Source organism: Clarias gariepinus, chromosome 1 (assembly GCF_024256425.1).
Source record: "Clarias gariepinus isolate MV-2021 ecotype Netherlands chromosome 1, CGAR_prim_01v2, whole genome shotgun sequence".
Lineage (NCBI taxonomy): Eukaryota > Metazoa > Chordata > Actinopteri > Siluriformes > Clariidae > Clarias > Clarias gariepinus.
Window position 1 is genome coordinate 47,514,301 of NC_071100.1, and position 18,172 is coordinate 47,532,472.

General features: G+C 37.6%; 1 protein-coding gene across 1 annotated transcript in view; it reads right to left on the reverse strand.

The window, feature by feature from the left end:
• Nucleotides 1-2,002: 2,002 nt before the first annotated feature.
• Nucleotides 2,003-18,172, reverse strand: part of LOC128521668 (uncharacterized) — a 53,622-nt gene continuing 37,452 nt past the window's right edge. Inside the window, exons 6-10 of the mRNA XM_053495554.1 lie at nucleotides 15,306-15,365; nucleotides 7,101-7,160; nucleotides 4,025-4,090; nucleotides 2,318-2,421; nucleotides 2,003-2,176 (exon numbers count right to left, since the gene is read on the reverse strand). Of these exons, the coding sequence (XP_053351529.1) occupies nucleotides 2,003-2,176; nucleotides 2,318-2,421; nucleotides 4,025-4,090; nucleotides 7,101-7,160; nucleotides 15,306-15,365 (464 nt within the window). The remainder of the gene's footprint in view (nucleotides 2,177-2,317; nucleotides 2,422-4,024; nucleotides 4,091-7,100; nucleotides 7,161-15,305; nucleotides 15,366-18,172) is intronic.

Here is an 18,172-nt window from a genome sequence, read left to right on the forward strand (position 1 = left end):
TGCTCAGATAGATAAAAATTACAAACGTTAGTAAATGCTAGTACCAATGTAAAATGGTAGCACATATTCTCAATGAAGTAGGCTACTTCATACAAACAATAACGTTGTTTTCTTCACATAACATTAAAGAACTTTGCTCCCTACCTTGTGTGATTTACTCACGTAGGCTACCTCATGCTGTGTCGAAGTTTGTTCATCCATCAGGATGCGTTTTTTTAGCCCCACCCCCGTGAAAAGGGCACAGGGAACGCGCACTTAGGAGAAGGCTCTCCTTTGTCTGATATTTCATATCAAATATGCCTTTTTAGCAAAACCATAATGCCAAAATAGAGACCTGTCAGATACAGTCTCAAGACATTAATAATAATAGTAATAATAATTATTATATATAAATTAATAATAATAAATATTATTATTATTTAATAATTATAATTAAATATTATAACATTAATAATAATAAGTATTATTATAATTAAATATTATATAATAATAATAATAATAATAATTATTATTATTATGCGAGATAATTAGCATTTTATCCGCGTGATGTCAATTCACTAGGTCACATTATTTGAATAATGTAAAAAATAAAAACCCAAACTGCATATGAAAGAAATCAGCACTCGTAGTGGTCCATTTCTTTGTATTAAATATATACTGTATTTAAAAGAAATCCTTTGATAAAATAGCATAAACAAATCATGGGTAGTGTATACCAGTGATTAAATATAAACAATACAACGCATGTACTGACATGTTTACAGCCTACAAGTGACTCAGCCGAGGTTCATCATTCTAAATATGTCCAAGATAACAAGGGAAACACATCCTGATGGCTAGAGTTCGTCAGGGGATTAAAAAACGCTAACAATTTCCTTTTTTGCCTTTACTCAGTGGTCCGTGCATATAGCCAATTTTTTATAGCCAAACGAAACTACCTTCGGTATCATTTCGCGAACTGGCGCGTGCACGTTGTTGTCACGTTGGACGCTGTCGAATCAAAAGAATCTACGGTACTTTGATTGGATGACGTGCCGAATGCGCGCATGCGCTCTGTCACACACACGTGCACAGACACATAAAAAGAGATAGAGCGGACCGTGTTAACATACTTTTATCTTTGGGCTTTTTATGGGAAGTAGCAAGTCTTTACAAGTCAATAGGCGCAAGTCCAAGTGAAAGTCCGAGTTATTTATGTTAAAGTCCAAGTCGAGTTGCAAGTCTTTTTATATTTTGTCAAGTCGAGTCCAAAGTCATCAAATTCATGACTCGAGTCTGACTCGAGTCCAAGTCACATGACTCGAGTCCACACCTCTGGTATGTAGAAAAAAAAGTCTATGAACATTTGTATTTGTACAGTGTTTATTTTTGTACTTCATGTGTATATACACAATACAAGTGTGTTACTGTACATGTAAAGTAACCGACAAGAGTAAGATTTCACTTTACATTTCATATTTGTGTATTACCACAAATACACAAAAACAACAAATAACATTCATGGGGAAAAAAAAAATATTCTTGGTGGACATCTTGTCGCTCACGTTGGTCAGGCCAAAGATTTTCATCAACATCACATCTGATGTTTTCCATTGCCACACACCGTGGAAAAAATCTCCTTAAATACCGCACCCACCCCCTGCAATGGTCAGCTGTGATGTCCTCACATGCAGCATTCATGGCATCCAACAAAGACATCTGATTTTGTGGTCTATGAGCATACACTTTCCACCTCCATGCAGAAAAAAAACCTCTTCTATTGGATTTAGGAATGGAGAGTATGGTGGAAGGAATTCCACTGTTATCCTTTCATGTGCAGCAAACCAGTCCCTGACACTGTTGGTTCGGTGAAAGCTGACATTATCCCAGACAACAACATAATTAGGCAGATGTGGTCTAACCAAACCTTCTTCTTGTTCTGGAATCAGGTCTCTGTAAAGTGCATTTAGGAAGGCAGGGAGAAGTTGGGTATTATAGGGCCCAATGTGTGGAATATGTGTGCTCACACCATTCTCTGAAATGGCAGCACACATTGTAATATTGCCCCACGTTGGCCTGGTGTGTCAATTGTGGCTCGGTGTCCAATGAGATTGCGACCACTTCTTGGGCCTTTGGACAGATTAAACACAGCCTCGTCCACAAAAACAAGAATGTGGGTCGTTTCATGTACTTCTAACTCCATGATATTTTATGAAGAAACACAGAAAAAAAATTGACAGTAAATGTATTTTCTTATGGGTTTCTGAAACTTACAGTAAAGTAATACAGGCATCTTAGAAATACAGGAAAACTCACTAAGTGCACATCAATGGTTTACCTGGACATACTGGTACCGCAACGCCTTGACTCTTTCACTGTTCCTCTCAAATGGCACCTTATAGAGCTGTTTCATAGTCATCTGATGTCTTTTTAAAACTCTGTCTATGGTGGAAATGCTGACAGAATTTATATTTGCAAAGACATTATTGTAATTTATGATTGCACTTTGGATCTCTCTTAGCCTGATGGAATTGTTGGCTATGACCATGTTGCAAATTTCTTGTTCTTGCAGTTGGTTAAATACTGCTGCTCTGCCACCAGCGCGAGGTTGTCGTGCAATTTTATAGAATAAACAAATAGACTTGCATTTACCTTTACAATATTGTTGTTTATACTGTAAAAATACTTTACATCCTGTAAAACAAAAAAAATACATATTTACCTGTTTTCCCTACGAAAGGTTTGCACAATTGATAACACTGTGGACCTGTTTACATTAGGTTGTACTGTTCGACCAGCCTCTTCCATTGTAAAACCATGATTTATGACATGATTCACAAGTGTGGCTCTGATTTCATCAGAGACTCTGACTCTTCTATTTTTACCTCTTTCTCGATTATTTCTTCCTCTACCACCACCAGGTTTTTTACACGCCTTCCAATTGCTCTTCCCTGAGCATGTTGGTGCAGTTCAGGGTTGTGAACGTCCTCCATTCTCAAAAAATTCTACAGCAGTGATTGTGGTGTGGGCAATATATATATATATATACAGTATATATATATATATATATATATATATATATATATATATATATATATACTCTCAAAGTTGATTGGTTAAATGATTAAATGGTTGATTCATTTTAGAGGTAATTTGCAATTAGATTGCGATTGCAATTAGAGGTGATATGCCAATTTAGCAGACATTACAAACAATGTCAATGTCAGATATATTTTAGAATATACATTCATGTATACTAATTATGAAAATTGAATAGATCGTTTTGAATGTGATGGCTTACACAATAAAAAAATGTCTAAGAAGTTCTAAAGTGTTTGACAGTGTAAGTGAGAATCGAGTCATCAGTTTTGATCAACAAGCCATATGCAATTATTTGTTGTCCAGATTGCAGACAGTTGTATGTACTCTTTGCACACATGTGCCAAAGCATTTGCAATTTGTTCAAATCAATAAGAAATTCCAATCTGATGTGAAAAAGAAGCGAATTGTTTAGAGATCTAAACTTAATGTTTTGGGAAATAAAAAAAAAAATCATTTGAGAACTGAGCCAAAGCAATTGAGAAAAACTGTAATTGTCTTAGTGGCTATATCATATTGAAGTTGGAAAATAATTTGCAATTATCTGTTCTGGTTAAAAGGATTGCGTCATGAAAAACACTAGAAATTTTACAGGGGTATGTAAAGTATAATTTAGATTATACAATTTTTATCTACATTTGCAGAATCTGTAAAGCTGAGAACTGGCTAGAAGTTTACTGAGATTTTACTTTTAGAGGTTTTTTCACAAATTTCTTGGTAAAGTAATGAGTATAGTACCTAAGTAATAAATTCAAAAGTATTTTTCTGGAGCTATACTAAAACAAGACAATTTGATTTTTTTTTTGTAGGGTTAGCTCTAGCACAGTGATGGAGTAGCGTATGTAATCTAGCAAAACTTTACACTATATACTTTGATAATACTGATTACTGTGGTCCCCTAAACTTTTCAATTACTATCTCTAAAAAGAAAAGATAAAATGCTTACCATATATTAAGTTTAGTATATACATCACATATTCATCGAGTATTTCAGATTCGATGGCAAGTATATCTGAAAAAAAAAGTATTAATTATAAAAACAACACTTACAGATATAAATTTAGTTAAGTGCAACTTGTTCCTCATGTCATTTTTAATGAAGCCTAATATACTAATTACTAACAGTTAGTATATGTGTAAATAAGTATTAATTTTAACACAAGTACTGTAGCAATTTACATTATTAGATAAACACATCATTAAATGTTATTAAATATTTTTGATGTAACACTCTCATAATTTAAGCAAGTTACCTTCATAATTTACTTTTGCTATAATTCATACGTAAAATTTTGTATTTTTAATATAATATAAAAACCAGTATTATTTAAGGTAAATACAAATAGAAATATTTGCAGTAGAGGTTTAAAAAATAACGAGACCCTAACTGTATAAGTATGCACACCTTTAAATAATACTTTTGTTTAGGTTTTCAAGTAAGAACCTTAACATTTTTTATATACATAGCAAATCAAAATTATTCCAATTATGAGGGAATTACCTGTGCAAGGCAGTTCATTTCATGGGCCATGGCAAAATATTGATCTAAAGCCATTCCTTTGTTGACTTGACTTTGATTTGGTTTATCATGTTTTTTTTTTTTTTCATCTTTTTTTCACCTTTAAGTGATCAACAAAAACTTTTTTCCAAAAAGATTAGCACTTGGAAAATACAGTCCCACCTGAAGAGAAGCAGGCCCATAAGATGCCTCCACCATCGTGCTTCATTGTGAATATGGTGTTTGGGTGAGCAGCTGGCTTATTTTGCAAATACATTTTTTCAGGTTTATTCTTAACCCTGTGAAGCCCACTGTTGCAAAATTTCAACATCATTTTTAACAATTCTAAATGTTATTATTTCTTAAAAACACATTTACATATTTAATAGGTCCTATTGTTTGCCCTCGCAATGCTATTGAATAGAAAAAGTGTTTATAGGTCTAGTCTTCTGGCGATGAACTTACAGTACTCTACCTGTAAACTTCGCATTGAGCTGATCTTTGTTTTTTGCATGACAGGATTTGTCAAGATTTAAGTAAGTAAAATTCCTTAAATATTTTTTGTGTGTTTATTACAATGTCTAGAACACATACATATACAGTTATTTTAGAAAACATTAATCAAATTTGATTTAGAGCTTATAATGTCTATGTTGTAATTCTACAACGTTGGGTCAGGGTGGTAGCCTGTTGCATTGTTCAGGGAAAGGTGTGTGTGGAACTTGGTATTTTTGTTTCAGTCTGCCTTTCTACACTGCTATATTAAATTAAAGATGCACAATAACCTGCAATTATTTATTTTAGTTTAAAATGCTTACAGAAATTTAACTAGGGTGTGGAGAGTGAAACTTAAAATTATTTTTTTTTACCCGCTAGAATTTTACTCAAAGTATACTTTTAGAAGTTTATTCACAAGTTTTAAGGTAAAGTAATGAGTATAATATCTAAGTAAAAATACATTAAGACACATTTTCGAAAAGCAATACTAAAAAAAACTTTTACAGTATATATAAAGTATAAATTCTCTGTGTTTGATTGGCCTTCTGGGTTTGGGAACTTTGTGTTTGTTCTTCCTGGGTTGGGGAATTCACGTCTACTCTGTTGTCCATAATTGAGGAAACAATGTAATGATTTGGTCTTCATGTTAAGCCTCCTGCTCAGTCCAAGGGACACATACCCTAGCCTCCCATGTTGCACTTGTCAATGATTTTCACCTGCACCTAGTTTAATGCCCTAATTGGTATAGGCATATAAGCTCTTATGTTTCATCAGTTAGTGTCTCACATCTGTTCTAATATTTTTTTTGTATTATTCTTGGTCTGTTGATTCAGTTTATTTGGTTTCGTTTGTGTTTTTCTTTCATTAAATGTCTTAACATTTGCAATTAAGCCTTCCTCGCAATTTTCAAAACATGGTATATATAAACAGATAATCATTAATTTAGGCTAATAATACAGTGAAACTTTGGATTGCGAGTAACGAGGTTTGCGTACCACAAGACAAGCAAAGATTTTTAATAAATTTTGACTCGAAAAAACGAACAAGTCTTGGTTAACGAGTAACGAGGATCATGTATCACGCATGCACTTCTTGTTTTGACGCTAAGCGTCAAGTGATCACAACTGAGCCAGTTATTTTGGGCTCTTCCCATATTCGCAGTGGACAAAAGAACAGTTCAATCACAGTTTTTGACATATTTTAAAAAGAAGAGAACTGAAGGTATGATACATAGGCGGAAATTCTCTCAGCCAACACACAATGAAAATGAATCATTCAGGTTAATTTTTCAAAATGACTGACAGCTTTAATGATTATAAAAGATGAGTTCTTTACTCAATTTGTGTAATTTCATTCTCAATTCACAGAAATTGTTTTTTTTTTTTTTTAGACTTTGTGCTTGGGTACCAAAGGGTCAAACATAGATTTTTAAATGGCAAAATAGTTTCGATGATAATAATTCTGTATGATTTGTGCATAATAGTTTCAATGATTAGTGTATAATAAATTTGATGATTTGTGTGTGTGTGTGTGTGTGTGTGTGTGTGTGTGTGTAAGAGAGAGCGAGATTGGTGCCTAGTCATGCAAAACTACAATAGTATTAAAATTATTTATTTCATTACTAATGTTTATGTAGATTTTTATTGTGCTCTTATAATTCTCCCCAGATTAAAGCCATGAAAAGGATCAAATTATAGTTTTTTGGCAATTGCGTGTTTGAGTGCATGTGTTTGCTTTTGATGGCCCCAAGTTGATTTCATTAAGCTAAAGGTATGTTTGTTTGTTGAACTTTGCATGCAGGCTTTTGAAAAATGTAAAAAATGTTACTAAAAAATTTTTAAATTTATAAAACACATTATTAATACAATTTCAACAAACTAGATGCATAAGTATGCACACCTAATATCTAATACTCTTGCTTGTGTCCTCGATATTGTATGCATGTGTACATTTGTGTACACTTATTTTATTTCTAATGCAAGTACACTCCAGATTTCCAAATTATTAGTAAGAAATAAACTTGTACCTGGTGTTGTTGTAGCATTAACAACAGACGAAGATGAGTTTGTGTTTGTTGTTCCCTCCTCTTTGGATGAAAGCATTTTTAGAAACAGATAAAAAAAAGCAAACAAAAACATCTATTTAATTCAGAAAAGACAATACACTTACATATACACAATTACATATATAGATTTAGTTATATTTAATTTCATTTTTCCCTACTGACATTTTTTCTTTACAAGTACATGTAATTATTAGTTGACTTTTAACATAATTAGCAATTTACCCTCTTAGACAAAATATTATGCACTGTTTTAAATGTTAGTAAATTGTTTTTGTTGTAACACGCTCATAATTTAAGTGAACTTCATTAATTATTTTTTACAATTTATTATTTTCTTCTATGTTTAATGTTATATGGCAATCAATATTATTCACGTAAATTTTAATATAAATATTTTAGCTATGCACAACCATTTGATTTTGTTTGTAATACAGCCTTTTAAATCAAGAGCATATAATTTTCTTGATTTATAAATCTAATCAACATCATTCCAATTATCAGTGGATTTCCTATGCATGGCCCTTTTTAATTAATTTAAAATATTGATCTTCTTCTAAAGGCATTCCTTTGTTGAGTTGAATTTGTGATTTGGTTTGTTATCATGCTTGATTTTTTTTCATCTAAAACTGATTAACAGGGACCTTGTTCCGAAACAGATACACAGTAAAAAGTGGGACTAGACCTAATTAACAATTGTTAAATTAATATTAGTGACAAGTACATAATAAAATTTACTAACTGCATTCTAAGCTGATTTAAACAAATGCTGATTATTTATTAATTTCATTTCAAGTAAATCTTTTGTCAGTTTAAATCAGCGAGGAAAAAATGGGGAAATTTTTATTTAATTTTTCTGGCCATGTCACAACTAAAGAAATTTTGTAAATTTTACTCATTTAAAGAGACTAGGTTCTACTGCCATACAATTTCCGCCCAAGTTTTTATGTCCAGACAAGGTGCCACATGCTGCAGGATATGCATTTTACTTCATTTCCCAGAGTGCACCTCGGTCAGGTGATGGGGTGACTCACCTGAATTGAGGTGACTGAATAATTAGTTTGGCTTTAAGAACGCTGCATTTTCAGTTAACTTTGTCTTGCATCTCTTTTGGTAGCCTGATTTGTTTTGTTTAATTGCCATTGTGAAATGCTTTTTGGTTTGGTTTTGGTTAATAGTTTTGGTTTTTCATAGAGTCATGTTTGGTGTTTTCTTTATATTATTAAAACCACTTAAAAATCTTTACCTCTGCGCTTATGCCTCTCCTGCAACCACACCACATCCCTGACATCCTCGCAGTCTACTCTGTTTTTATTTGGCTAAAAGTCGAGCTTAGCATGGTTATTAGTTAAGCATTCATTTATGATAATCGTAAATTGTCCTGTGACGTCATTCCATAATTGCGTAGTTGCATGACTATTACGCATGGTAAAAGTTGTTAGGATACGGAAGTTGTGGAGAACACAAGCTTTTAACCGTAATCAAAAAAACGTAATAAGATACAGCAAATAAGTTGTTGTAACCATAGTGGATTGGATCCAAGATGGCGGCGCGGCAGTAGCACGCAGCGGCCGCTCCGGAGCCAAAATGGTGCTACTTTGTTTGCGTTTTGTGTGTAGCGCGTTTATTTTACTATGTGTATGGATATCGTCGCAACTGGTGTCCGTACATACAACAGCCAGACACTTTTCAACCTAAATAACCCGGTTAATGTTATCCGCGATGAGCTGCGGGAAAAGCTACGCGACCTCGGCTTGCTGCGTGAACCAGGCCTCGAGGCCTCAGCGTTGCCTGATGCAGGAGACCGGAGGAAGGGTCATCGGAAGCGGTGCGCGAGGAAGCGGAAGCGCGGCAAGCGGGCGGGAGTCTGTGCTAGGCTAAAAACAAACCCTAGCCGGCCGGCTCTCCCGTCCATCATCTTATCCAACGTCTGCTCTCTGGACAATAAACTGGACTACATCCGACTCCAGCAGGCTACACAGCGTGAGGTTAGAGACTGCTGTGTCTTTGTTTTCACGGAGACATGGCTCAGCGACAGAGTACCGGACGCCGCTATTCAGCTAGACGGGCTAGCCTCGTTTCGCGCCGACAGGAATACAGCTCTGTGCGGTAAGACTCGCGGTGGCGGCTTATGTGTTTACATCAACACGAAATGGTGCAAGAACTCTGTGCTAGTTTCTAGTTATTGCTCATTGCTAGTGGAGTTTGTGATTGTTAGATGCAGACCTTTTTATTTACCACGAGAATTCACCACTGTTTTCATTATCGGAGTGTACATTCCACCTAGCGCTAATGCTAAGGAAGCGCTATGGGAATTGTATACTAAGATCAGTGAACTGCAAAATACACACCCGGATGGACTGTTTATTGTTGCTGGAGATTTCAACCATGCAAATCTCAAGTCAGTGCTTCCTAGATTCCATCAGTATGTGGATTTTGCAACGAGAGGGAAAAACACGCTGGATCTTGTTTACACAAACATCCCCGGCGCATATCGGGCAGAGCCCCGCCCCCACCTCGGCTACTCAGACCACATCTCTGTTATGCTAATTCCAGCATACAGACCACTCGTCAGGCGCTCAAAACCGGTTCTGAAGCAGGTGAGAACCTGGCCTGCAGGAGCCATCTCTGCTCTTCAGGACTGTTTCGAGTGCACTGACTGGAACATGTTTAGGGAGGCTGCAACTTACGGCGACTTCACTGACTTGGAGGAGTACACGTCATCAGTGACCAGCTACATCAACAAGTGCACCGATGACGTCACTGTCTCCAAGTGCATCATCTCACGACCCAACCAGAAACCGTGGATTACTGCGGAAGTGCGTGCACTTCTGAGGACCAGAGACTCTGCCTTCAAAGCGGGAGACAAGGTGGCCCTCAGAACAGCAAGGGCCAAACTTTCTCGGGCCATCAGAGAGGCAAAGCGCGCACACGCCCAGAAAATCCACAATCACTTCAGGGACAGCGGTGACACACGGCGCATGTGGCAGGGCTTACAAGCCATCACAAACTACAGGGCGACATCACCTGCCTGTGACAGTGACGGCTCCCTCCCAGATGCGCTGAACAACTTTTATGCTCGGTTTGACAGGCAGAACAACGTAGCGGCGAGGAAGACCACCCCTCCTCCGAACGACCAGGTGCTGTGTCTCACTACAGCTGAGGTGAGGAAAACTCTACGCAGAGTCAACCCACGTAAAGCTGCTGGACCAGACAACATCCCAGGCAGAGTGCTCAGAGAATGTGCTGAACAGCTGGCAGATGTTCTCACCGACATCTTTAACATCTCTCTGAGCAGCGCCGTCGTTCCCACGTGCTTCAAGGCCACCACCATCGTCCCCGTGCCCAAGAAGTCTACTGTGTCATGTCTCAATGACTACCGTCCCGTTGCACTCACACCCACCATCATGAAGTGCTTCGAGCGGCTCGTCATGAGACACATAAAGACCCTGCTGCCCTCCTCACTGGACCCACTGCAATTTGCGTACCGTCCTAACCGCTCAACGGACGACGCCATCTCCACTACACTCCATCTTGCCCTCACACACCTTGACAAGAAGGACACATATGTTCGAATGCTGTACATAGATTTCAGCTCAGCATTCAACACTATCATCCCCCAACAACTGATTGGGAAGCTGAACCTGTTGGGCCTGAACACCTCCCTCTGCAACTGGATCCTGGACTTTCTGACCGGTAGGCCTCAGTCAGTACGGATCGGGAACTGCACCTCCAGCACCACCACACTCAGCACTGGGGCCCCACAAGGCTGTGTGCTCAGTCCCCTGCTGTTCACACTGCTGACTCACGACTGTGTAGCAACACACAGTTCGAACCACATCATTAAGTTCGCTGATGACACGACCGTGGTGGGTCTCATTAGCAAGAACGATGAGTCAGCGTACAGAGAGGAAGTGCAGAGGCTAACAGACTGGTGTAAAGACAACAACCTGTCTCTAAATGTTGACAAGACAAAGGAGATGGTTGTTGACTTTAGGAGGACACGAGGCGACCATTCTCCGCTGAGCATCAACGGCTCCTCTGTGGGAATCGTCGAAAGCACCAAATTTCTGGGTGTCCACCTAGAGAAGGACCTCAGCTGGTCCCTCAACACCAGCTCCCTACAGAAGAAAGCCCAACAGCGTCTCTTCTTTCTGAGAAGACTGAGGAAGGCCCAGCTTCCACCACCGATCCTGACCACCTTCTATAGAGGAACTATCGAGAGCATCCTGAGCGGCTGCATCACTGTCTGGTTTGGGAATTGTGCCATATCGGATCGCAAAACCCTACAACGGATAGTGAGGACAGCGGAGAAGATCATCGGGGTCTCTCTCCCCTCTATTGAAGACATCTACACCACACGCTGCATCCGCAAAGCCACCAGCATTGTGGCTGATCGGACACACCCCTCTCACACACACTTTACACTCCTGCCATCTGGAAAAAGGTACCGAAGCATTCGGGCACACACATCCAGACTGTGCAACAGCTTTTTTCCACAAGCCATCCGTCTCCTTAACAAAAAGGGACTGGACTGATAAACACAAACACACTCACACACACACAAACACAAACATTATCACACAGCTTAACTCAACTACCTCAAAATATTGAGACTGGACTGACTAATCAACACAAGTGCAGACACACTGACCTACACCACCAAATTATCGTACACACCAACCTGTAAATGCTTCACTGTTTTTAACAATCTTTTTGCACAATGATCATTACTGGACTACATTTTTGCACTAATTCCTCAAATCTTGCTGCTGTTCTAAGGAATGTTTATGTTTACCCACTACCTCAACACCATATCTTATGTTCTGTTATGTCGTGGTTGCGCACTGTCACTTTGTTGTTGCTCTTGTTTGCACATTTGCACGTGCACTTTATGTTGTCTATAAAAATGTTACTTAGCTAGTTAGTTATTGTTAATTTATGTTGTAATTTATGTTAGGTCTCTCTGTCCTGTCTCTGCTAGCCAGTTAACTAGGCCTCTTGGTTAGCTAGTTTAGTGTCTCTGTTAATTTATGTTGTAAATTTATGTTGCATGTAGCACCTTGGTCCTGGAGGAACGTTGTTTCGTTTCACTGTGTACTAACTGTATATGGTTGTAATGACAATAAAGCCTACTTGAACTTGAACTTGAACTTTATGCAAGAAAACTGTAAGAAGTGTTAATCGTTTGACGTTAAAAATTAATGAAGAGACCAAGAATTCATGGACGTCCGAGTCGTAAGTAAACCAGTTCAATAAGAAAAATACACGTCAGAACTTGTGGAATAAGATGCCCATACATGTAAAGTCAAAAGCTTACTCCATCGTTCAAGCGAAGACAAGTGACTTAAGAGTGCATCTTACCTGCATGTGAGTGCGAGTGTTAATAAGTAATTGAAACCGTAAGAGGATTTGCTTGCCTTGAAGTTTACTATGGCGGACGACGATGACAACGCTGCCATTACCTAGTCTGAGCGTGTAAGGGCGCTCATCGACAAAGGTTTGGAAGAGAAGCTTCACAAAATGTTGAACGCCAGAAGAGGCAAGTTGAGTCAATTGACTGCAAAATCCAACAAAATAGAGTTGCTTATGGACAATGCTTGCAATTTGAATGATGTTGAAACTAAGTGTCATAAGTACAAAGGGCTGCTAGAAGACTTTATTGAAAGCAATGCAGATGTGAGATTGTGCTTAAATGGAGAAGAACACGAATGTGATCAATACAACTGGTATCAGCCCAAATTGCTGTGCTGCACAGAATTCATGGCAAAAGTGGAGTTGTGGATTGCGGACACTAAGAGCTGAGATGTCTCAAACATTCAATGATGAAGTTTCACCAATAGACAGCGTGTCAATGGTGGCGTCTAAGACACTCGCTTCTAATAAGCCTTGAAGTGTAGCTACGGCAGTATCCAAAAGGTCCTCAACATCTGTAGCATCCTCAGCTCGTCTTAAAGAAGAAGCTAACAGAGCAGCCTTGTTGTTTAAAGCAGCGATCCTAGAAGAACGGCAGGCGTTAGAAATGGAGAAAGCACAATTAAAGACACAATTAGAAATGGAGAGAGCACAATTAAAGACACAATTAAAAACTAAGGAAGCACAATTAAAGGCTTAAATGTAAAAACTGGAAATCGAAACGGCGCTTGCAATGTCCAATGCTAAATTAAAGGTGTATCTGGATTGTGAAGAACGACAACATCCTGCAAGACAGAGTGTGGTCATCGAATCGAGTGGTGCATATGTTCCCAAATCGGAACATAATGAACATGACAAGTACAGTGTGTCATCAAAATATGGCATAATGACATCACGTTGTGAGGCAGCACATTCAAGTGTGCCCGTAAGTGTCAGACCTAAGAAGACAAGTACTTTGAAGGAACGGTCTACCCAAGACAATGAATATTTACTCCATAATATTGATACAGTAGAACTTCAGAGAGTGATGCAGTGTCAGGCAGATATCACAGAAATGCTTGCGAAGAGTCAAAGGCAATTTTCTTTACCTCAGCGCGACGTTCCTTTGTTTCATGGAGACCCACTTGAGTTCAGGTCTTTTATGAAGGCGTTTAAACATGCTGTTAAATCCAGAGACGATAGTGATGCTGATAAGTTATACTTCCTTAAGCAGTATACTAGAGAAGAGCCTAGAGACCTTGTTAAGAGCTGCCTGCATATGCCAGAGCATTGTGGTTATGCAGAAGCAATGTAACTGTTACAAAAAGGCATTCAAATGCCCTGAAATAAAGTCAGAGGATGGAAAGTCAGTAAGCGCTTTTTCCCTGTTTCTGGTAACTTGCCGCAATGTTATGGAAGACAGTGAATACATGGATGAGTTAGATAATCCTACCAACATGAGGATTATCATCTCAAAACTGCCCTACAAATTGCGTAAAAGATAGGGGGTCCATGCATACGAATACGAGGAGCGCCGTCAGAAAAGAGCCTGGGGCCTCATGTATCAATGCTGTCTACGCACAAAAACTTTGTTTACGCCAGTTTTCCTGCTCACGGTCGGATTTACTAACCCTTTACTTTACAGCAGTGATTCCATTAGTGTGTCACCCAATCAAGTGGCATTAGAGAGATTTCTTATTTGTCTTTCCGATAAAACAGTTTTTCCTTTGTTTAGTTGCGCGTGTATAATAAGAATGGAGGAAGGATGACTGTGTAAGCCGAAAAGGGGGAGAGGGGGAGGGGCTCCTTAATTTAGCTTCACACACACACACACACACACACACACAATCACACACACACACATACACAGCGCCTGTGCGCACAAACGGAACGGAAACACATCTGTCTGGATTTATTTTTTACTTTTTAAAGTGCAGGTCAATTTGTTTTATTTTTACTTTATATTTGGTGCTTATTGTTTTTATGTATTTTTTTTTTTTTTTTGGCTGTGGAACGGATAATTTGAGTTTCCATTATGTCTTATAAGAATATCTGATTTGGTTTACAAGTGTTTTGAAATTATATATAAATACGGTCAAAGATTTGATTGGTTGGGGCAAATAATGCTCTTCAAGTGATTTACAAGTGTTTTGAAATTCTTCCAAAATAAATTATGCTCGTAATACAGTTCCACTGTAGCTTCATTAATAAAAAGTGTATAATTTTTTTACACATGTAAATGTAGATTCTTAATTCTGAACTCACATTACCTATTATTGGGTCGCATTACTGTGCACATTTATACAAACAGTTTATTTTTCTTAGGTTTATTTTTATAAAAGGTTTCTGTTTGGCTTTACTTTATATTATTAAAGGAGGAAAATAATTTGCAATTATCTACTGTGTTTTGGTTTGAAATGCTTACATCACACAAGCAATAGAAATTTACTGGGTGTGTATAAAGTGTAATTTAGATTATGAAATGTTTAGCTAGACTTTCAAAATAAGTGAAGCAAAAAACATTTGTTCACAAGTTTTTAGGTAACCTAATGAGTATAGTACTTAATTAAAATAAATTCAACTATTTTTTTGAAGCTATCCTAAAAACAACCAAAACCTACCTTTAGGGTGGTCTTAGTACAATGATAATGTAGGAGTAGTAAACTAGCGAACATTTACAATATATACACTGATAATTCTGATGCGATGCCTCTGGACCTCTAAACTTTCTAATTTTAAATCTTTTCTAATTAAATGAAAAGATAAAATGCTTACCAGGTGTTGTAGAATTCGTTATATTTTGAATACGAAAGGAAACAAGGAAATTTTCATATGCTTGCATCAAAAAAGAAGAATAAAACAAAAATCAATAAAAAATGCAAAAGACAATACTTACAAATGTAAACATAAGATACTACTGGCTAAGAGTTACAGTATATGTTAACTTTCAACTTAAGTACCAATTTACACTCCTAGACACACAATTAGCATGCACTATTTTCAATGTTATTATCCGTTTTGATGTAACACATTTTTATTTTAAGTAAGTGGACTTCACTTACTTATTTTTCCTGTAATTAATTATATTTTTCTTATGTTTAATGTCATATTTGGAATATGGGTGAAAAAAAAAATGTCAAGAACCTTTGTGCATAAGTATGCACACCTTTTAAGTAATACTTACAGATGTGGTCTTTAAAAACGCGCGTTTTCGGAAAAGGGATCCCACGACTTACCGCGAGTGCGCGCGGCAAGCTGTGAAAATGCCCTTCAATACCTGTAGGGGGCAGTCGTGTTTCAGTCTAAAGTATTGTGTGTCTACTGAAGCCGAAAAGTGTTATGTCTCTTAGGCGCCCATTGACGGCAAGCGACAGAGCTCATAAACGTGTCATGCTCAAACTGTTATGTATTTATTCATCATTTTCATTCAGAATTATTATTATTATTAGAAGTAGTTCTCCAAATTTATTATTATTATTATTATTATTATTGTAACGCACCCGCGCGTGTGCAAAAGGACTACAAAGATGTATGACGTTAGCCTATATTTACGCGCTTTCAAAGCAGACGGGTACTGGTGGCTCAGTGGTAGGTGATTCGCCCGCCATGCGGGAGACCCGGGTTCGATTCCCAGCCAGTGCTATTCGCTAAAATACCACGATATAGCCATTACATTATCAAGTTATGCTTCAGTACTAAATGCATGTTGGCAATCGAGAATTTTTTTTCTTAAGCTATGAAACACATTAGCACTCACCACACAGTTGCTGTAATTTAATGATTATCATAAGCAAAAAGTGTAAAACAAAGAATTCACATTTATTACATTTTCACCCAGAGCGGGATTCGAACCAGGGTCTGGACGTTTTTTTAGGATATACGGATATTATACAGATATTATTTAAGCAACGCCACACCACGTGGAAAGCAACAAAAATGCTTCAATTTCATTGGCTGTTACTGAGTGTCAGCTATTCACGACTGGCCCCCGCGGAACACAGAATCCCCGGGCTTTGACTGCGCTTTCTCCATTCGTTATTACAGGGGCGGACTGGGACCAAAAAGTGTCCCTGGACTTCCTGGCCCACAGCAGCCCACACCATAATACATTGGCTCATTAATGTGGAGATACATTTTTAACACCAGTTACTAGTATAAAAATATAACACAATACAGAAATCAATGCTATTTAAACATGTTATTTGAAGTATCACTGAACATATATTGGGTCAAAGAAACGAAAAAAAAGAACATCAAGACAAACAACATATAAATCTATAAAGACAATATTTTAAAAGGAATGGCAATAAAACTGAACACGTAAGCTGAAATAAAATCAGTAGCAGCAGTAGCTCACGCTAGTAAACTAGTTAATTATTTTAATTATTATGGTAGTCAATATTAACACGAAATAATACTGAGAAACATTATTTCAATTAATATTGACCACCATCATAATAACTAGCACAAGTTAGTGCTGCTACTAATTTTATTCTGTTTGATTGCCATTCTTTTTACTTGGCTCTGGTAGATCAGGGGAGACGTGTTGGTCATCATCAGCATGTATTATGATGTGGGATGTGGTGCGCTGCTGGATCCAGCCTCACTGTCCCTGACCTGTTATAGGCAGAATCTGTTCATTTGAAGCATTTCACAGCATTTACCTCTAAAGCTTTTTCTTATTTTCGCGTAACCTTTTCTTCTTCCTGCTTTTCATTCATGGAAATTATTATTAATTTGCTCAGAAAATTCGCTGCATCGAGAAAGGATCAATATCTAAAAATTTAAAGATGCCCACGTGTGTGGACAAAGAATACAAAAGTGTATAATCTTTAATAAAGTTAATCTAATACAATACTGTTTCCAATGCTGAAGCAAACATGATTTTGTTTTAGTCTATTCATTGAATACAACGCGCAGCGCGCTCCGAGGTGAAGCGCACCCACAGTTACTGTAATCCCCCATCTCACCTTTACTACAGGTGTGAAGTCATCAAACCGGTTTCGCTGCTGGGGGAATTCACAGAATTGGGGGTTTTAAAACAAATTAACAAGACCGGGGGGGGGGGGGAGTCTCGCCCGCGGAGCAATTCAGTGTAGAACCGCCACTGCCTATTTTCCACCACATCACGTACTTCCCTGATCTCGGACTAAACTCCGCGCTTTGCTTTTATAATGTGGAGCAAGCCCGAGATCATATTAACGTAGCATTCATCATTCAAAGTTATTCATATCAGTGTATAGTAAGCGTGATTTGAAAAGTGCTATAACTCCACCTGCCACAGTTTCAGCCACTGGAACAATCTGACTACATGTGAAGTGCCATGAAAAAGTATTTGCCCCTTCCTATTTTTTTTTTTTTTTGCATTTCTTTGCATATTTGTCACACTTATATAGGTGGAATTTTACCTTTAGGTGAGAACGTATAGGTTAATATGTATAGGTGAGAACAGCTGATTCACACTTGGGGAGAGTGAATAATTTGCATTTGAATGTTGTCTGGCATTGTATGCACACGCAGTGACACTAAAAGAACAATAGGATTAATAGGAATAGGAGGCACTAAAGAGGAGGATTTTCATTTAGACTATAAAAAAAAATAACCTGCGTCTATTTTTAGGCGTGCCAGCTGCCACTTTTTAG